Below are 5,916 nucleotides of genomic sequence, written 5' to 3' on the forward strand. Positions count from 1 at the left end.
GAGAGACATGATCAGATGGTGCTAAATTTTCAAACACTTCACCCGGCATCCCTGGCATCTGCTTGGCACCCACCCTGGGGGCTCAACGGTGAGCAGGGCAGCTGTGGCAGAACTTTTATGTCTCACCTGCTGATCAGATCATCATCCTAGGAATGAGGGATCCAGTGAGACCTTCTTTCTGAGGGACAGTTATAGTAAAGGAAAAGGAGCCTCATTCTGCAACGGGGTAGGGTGGGGGAGAGTGGGGTGGTTAGGAGGCTTCTCTGAGGGAGTGACATTTAAGCCAGGGTAAAAACGGTGAGCAGGGGGTTCACTAGGGGCAGAGATCAAAGAAGAGCGTTTCAAGCAGAAGGAGCAGCACCTGCAAAGGCCCTGTGGCAGAAGGAAGCATGGAACATTCTGGAAACTGAAAAGAAGCCAATGTGGCTGGACAGAAGACAGTGGAAGACAGACAGGAAGCTGGGGGGTGGGCAGGGCCAGGCCTGGGGGTGTGGGAAAGAATTCTGATCTTTATCTCAAGAGCCAACCAATACCCCCTCTGTCTTGACAGGAAACCCTGTCCACAGAGGGGAGAAGCCCTGCCTCAAAGGCCCCAGCATGTGACCAGCCGCAGTGGTCCTGGTGTCCGGCTTTCAGACTGAGTGCAAACACCGAGGAAGGGAGCACAGGGGAGGCAGGTCACATGACCACCTTTCTCCTGAAAATCAACACCTGAGCCTTCCCCACTGTTGGCTTCTATTCCAGAAACCATCTTCATTTCCAAGTGCTCTGGTTCCCACATCCAGACCATGCACACAGTGGGTCTTTAACACGTGGGTACTTCTTGGCCCTGCAGAGCCCTGCTTGATGAAGGGGAGATGAAAAGCTGAGACCCGGAAGCCAGCTGAGATGCAGGCAAGCCTGTGGGGAAATGGCTGTGTCACCCGTGAGACAAATATTTTGCCAAGCGCCAGAAAGACCTGTAATACGCAGTGAGCACCTGCCCGAAGTCCAAAACTAAGCCATCTGTTTTGGGAAGAGTGCAACCTGGAAACACTGAGGACCCCTAAAGACATACTGTGTCCCCTCCATGTGCCGTCACTTTTGTTTTATAAATAGTTAAGAAACTTAGCACTTTTGATCATGTCTCTTAAGCCCCTGAGAATAGAAACCCCCAGAAGACGAATTCTCCTCTTTATTAGTTTCCCCATCTTCGTAATGGGAGGGCACACCCACCCAGGCCTACAGAGGCCTGGTGTCCAGAAGAGCTCCAACCAGAAACCGAGCCAAATGGGCCCGGCTCTTCCTGACACAGGAGGGAACAGTGACTCATCTCAGCACAAAGAACTGTCTGCCGGCTGCTAGGAAGGTTTCTGATAACCAAGGGGACACTAGGGATTCTCAGGTACTGCCTGAGAGACTAGGGGAGGAAGGCACTGCGTTCTGAGAGAATGCGCCTGGGCAGCCCATCCTGGCTGGGCAAGAGCAAAGAGAGATCGGAGCTCCTGCACTCTTCATACAGTGCTTGGCGCCCGGGACGCTGCCTGGCTTTTCCCCAGAAGACGGGGCAGGGGAGGGAGGATGAGCCAAGGCAGCTGGGGGTCACAGGATGCTGGACTGGAGGCCTGGGTTCTGGTCCAGGGGCCATGTCCCTTTGCGTCTATGCCCAAGGTTCACTCTCTGCGAACTGGACGCAATCTTTATCCCCCGCCCCCATATGTCCCAGTGGGGTGCCTCAACCACAGAGAGGTGTCTGACAGTCACTGTACAAATCCACATAACAACCATAAGTACCCACGTGGAACAGGCATCCTGTAACAGCACTAACAAGCTAACAACGCACCTCCTGACAAGGACCTGCCTGCCATGTGTCTGCACTGCCTCGAACACTTGGCCACTGTGTGTGGGGGACTATTCATGCTCTTTTACTTATGAAGACACTGAGGCAGCGGGAGATTAAGTAATCGGCCCACAGTGTGATACTTACAAACAAGAGAGCTCAGATGCAAATGTCTGATAGCTCTATCTGGTCTTTTTCTGCTACTAAAAATGTAATGCCCCACCAACTCCTGGACCACGGGATCCTCCTCTTACCAACCTAGAAGGTAGGGTTTATTTTTATCTTCTTTTTACAGTGAGGAAACGGATAGTCAGAGAGTTAAGAGACCTGCTTAAGGTCACAGGGCTAGTAAGTGGCAAAGTCTGTGCTATGCTGTCAGGATCTGGAAGAGCAAGGGAAGGGTAGATGGAAATGAGGAGGTTTAACCAGAAGGGAAGGCTAAGGGGAAGCCAAGGGGTAATGGGGACCAGGACTTAGACCCTTTATGTGCCACTAGAGGGCCCAGGGGCGAATGGGGTGGGGGGCGAGAGACTTCTAGGACAGGAGGTAGACAGACCTAAGGCCAACAGACAGATCAATACGGGAAATATAGTTCTATTAGTCCTGTGTAAACACTCAGCAGCCTGTTACATGAGGCAGTAAGGTCCCCAAGGGTAGCTGAGGCTAAGAGACCTAAGTCAGGAATGCCATACTGGGGAGGCAGAGTCAGCCAGTGGTTAACTGTGTGGGCAATGAAGCCAAATATGCAGATCTGATCCTATGGAGCCGGGGCTCCATGACTTGGAAGCTGTGTGATCTTGGGCAAGTCACCTGACCTCTTGGAACTGCTGTTTGCTCTTCTATAAAGTAGGGACCATCACGTCTATGTCATGGGGTTGTTCTGTGGATCTAGTGGTCCAGGGAGGTGGAGAGGCATGTGAAACACACAACACAGCGCCCACCAGGTGATCAGCCTTCAGTGCGTGGCCATTCTCATTGCTACCACTAGGAAGTCGGCTTCCTGAGTCCTTAACCCTAATGCTACACTACTCCCTGGACCCTCCTCCCACAGCCTTTTCTCACAAGACTCCATGAGGTTTCTTTTCCCAGAGGCTTGAAACACATGATCAAATGGTGCTAAGTTTCTCAAACACTTCACTCGGCATCCCTGGCATCTGCTTGGCACCCACCCTGGGGGCTCAACGGTGAGCTCAGTGGTGAGCAGGGCAGCTGTGGCAGAACTTTTATGTCATGGGAGACACCTGCTGATCAGATCATCGTCTTAGGAATGAGGGATCCAGTGAGACCTTCTTTCTGAGGGACAGTTATAGTAAAGGAAAAGGAGCCTCATTCTACAACGGGGTAGGGTGGGGGAGAGTGGGGTGGTTAGGAGGCTTCTCTGAGGGAGTGACATTTAAGCCAGGGTAAAAACGGTGAGCAGGGGGTTCACTAGGGGCAGAGATCAAAGAAGAGCATTTCAAGCAGAAGGGGCAGCACCTGCAAAGGCCCTGTGGCAGAAGGAAGCATGGAACATTCTGGAAACTGAAAAGAAGCCAATGTGGCTGGACAGAAGACAGTGGAAGACAGGAAGCTGGGACTTCCTCATAGATGGGACTCAGTTAGGGATGGCCCTTTGTGTGAAGGGCCTGGGGCAGCTGTTTCTTTCACCTGGCACCACTGACCACTCCGGCAGGGCTGGGCATGAGCAGGATTCAGCCAAATGCCACGGAATAGATGAAACGAGGGAATGCAGGTCCACAGGCATGCATTCTCCTAGCTCCTGAGGGGCTGGCTCAGAACATCCCACTTAAGTGCCTACAAGCAAGGAGTCGACAGCCGCCCTCCCTACAGTGGCCAGATTTAACAACAACAACAAAAATACAGAATGCCCAGTTAGTTTTGAATTTTGGTTAATAAGCCCTTTGTTAGTGTGATCCAAATATTGCCTAGGATATACTTATGCTAGAAAATTATTCACTGTTGATCTGATATTCAAATTCAATGGGATGTATATTCCCTGGCAACCTTGGCCCCTCAGGGCCTCCCAGCACTTACTGGTCTCTGACTGGTAGCAGCTAAGACCTTTGGAAACCTGGGGTCCTGTTTCCTAAGCCAAGGGAAGGCCCTCCCCTACCCACTCCCCCCCCCCCCCCCGCCCCGTTTCACTCTGGGGCAGAGAACACCAGCACAGCTCATACCTGTGGGCACACTGGGCCTGTCAGGCCTATAAAGTTGCTCAAAAAAAAAAGCCCCAAACAGACGAAGCCCTCCTAGTGGATGGACACCGTCAAGGCCAAAGTCAGCCCTAACTGGTGGCCAGGAGAGGATATGGCTTTGAAGTCTGACCCCAGTGGGTTCAAAGCCTAACTCTGCCACTTAATCCCTGTGGGACTTTGGCAAGTTACTTATCTGCCCCGAAGTTTGCTCATCTGTAAGAAAGGCGACAATATCAGCTTTCTCAGAAGTGGCTGTGATCAAATGAACCACTTGGCATACCACAGATGCTCCAGGAATGAGGGCCCCCTGCCCTCTCCATTCCTGCAGCTCTGTCCCTCGCCTGATGCTCTCTTAGCCATGATTTTAGGCAAATCTCTCATCAGAGAAAAGGCAGTGGGCACTGACTCCACACTGCCTGGAACACAGTGAATGTTGATACCAACAAACCTCGGTTGGCCTCCTGTAAACCAAACTGGCTGGAAGCGTCTGGGAGGGAGATGAGATTAAGGGAAATCTGCCTCCGTTAAGTCATAACACAGACCCCGTCTAATAATCCAAATATGGATTGTGTTGTTTTGTGGTCCTCTGTCTCTTAGATTCCTTCAGTGCTGGACACCACGTGTGCTAAATGCTTTGTCACTGGGGAGTAAAAGGGCGTTCCTGGATATAGTCTCTAGGGGGACAGCACCGAGACCCCAAATGGCAGGTTTGGGCCAACGTTCACACCTTCCAGCCCAAAGCTAAAGGCCCCACCCAGCCCCTCTGCCGTCAGCGCAGTCCAGAAGCGGAGCCCGCCTGCAGGGCCGGGGACAAAATGAAGAAGCCACTGGCATCTGGAGGAGCTGAGAACATGCCACAGGAAATGAAGACACCCCAGGAAGCCGCGCAGTGCTTTCCTAAGGGCACAAAGTTGGGGTTTTCTGTTTCTAAGTAACTTCTATTGGAGTTCCTGTTTCCTATGAAATAAGGACGCTGGATTTATAAGCTTTGGAAACCACGGGTCTGGGAATTTCGGGTTTTCTTAACCTGATGAAGCCAACGAAGCAGCGGGGCGGTGCTGGGCGTGCAGGTGAAAGGTCTAGCCTCCTCTCTGGGCGACCGGCAGGTGGCCGCCGCCGAGACCCCTTGGGCTCTCAGGGCCCGCCCCCACCCCGCGGCTCGCTCCCTCCCTCTCTCCAGGGGATTCTGGGCGCGCAGGCCAAAGCGATCCTCAGGCTCCCGGGACTCGCGGGCCGGGCCGGAGGCGCCGAGGCTGCAAAGGGGAACGGGCGGCCCTTTCCCTCCCCTACCGCCTCCAGCTCCCCCTCGGTCTTCCCTGCTGGCCTTTCCCCGGATTCCCCTCCCTGCTATGGCCGGTCTGCTCACGTCCTTCCCACCTGGGGGCCACGCTCTCGCTGTCTCCCTACCACCCCCTCTTGCCCCGAGCTCTCGGTCCTCTCACTTCGGAAATCCTTCTTGAAAAAAGCAAACGCCCCACACACTCTGGGGGAGCCCGGCCCGCCCGCGCCCCCCCCCTGCCCGTCGCCACCTTCAGGTTCACGGTAGGCAGCTCCATCCCGACCCAGGCGGAGGGCACCTGCGCGGCAGCCGCTGGGGCTCCTGGGCTCGGAACTCGGGAAACGAACTTGCCCCGCCCCGCCCCGCCCCGCCCCGCCCCGCCCCGCTCGCGGCGGCCGCTCGGTCTCCGGCGCCGCTCCCGGCCACGTGAGGCGGGTCACGTGACCCCGGCCCGGTTGCCAGGAGACGGCGTCCGGCGCCTTGCTCCCTCCGGCTTTCTAGCTCCCGCCGCCTCCCACGCGGTTCCGGCAGGCTGTTGGAGAATATGGGGATTTGCGTCGCAAAGGACGCCATATCTTGCCTGGTTAGTATCCCAACAGATGGATTGATGGGACCACCTGCTG

At 54.7% G+C, this 5,916-nt stretch overlaps 1 protein-coding gene across 2 annotated transcripts in view; it reads right to left on the reverse strand.

Moving 5' to 3' along the window:
* AGTRAP (angiotensin II receptor associated protein) overlaps positions 1 to 5,634 on the reverse strand; it is a 12,836-nt gene extending 7,202 nt beyond the window's left edge. For both annotated transcript variants that reach the window (XM_035019791.1, XM_035019790.1), the window contains exon 1: positions 5,544 to 5,634. In XM_035019791.1, the coding sequence (XP_034875682.1) occupies positions 5,544 to 5,570 (27 nt within the window). In that variant the 5' untranslated portion in view covers positions 5,571 to 5,634. The remainder of the gene's footprint in view (positions 1 to 5,543) is intronic.
* Positions 5,635 to 5,916: the final 282 nt, after the last annotated feature.

This window comes from Mirounga leonina, unplaced genomic scaffold, assembly GCF_011800145.1.
Source record: "Mirounga leonina isolate KUSES-001 unplaced genomic scaffold, KU_Mleo_1.0 Mir_173, whole genome shotgun sequence".
Classification (NCBI taxonomy): Eukaryota; Metazoa; Chordata; class Mammalia; order Carnivora; family Phocidae; genus Mirounga; species Mirounga leonina.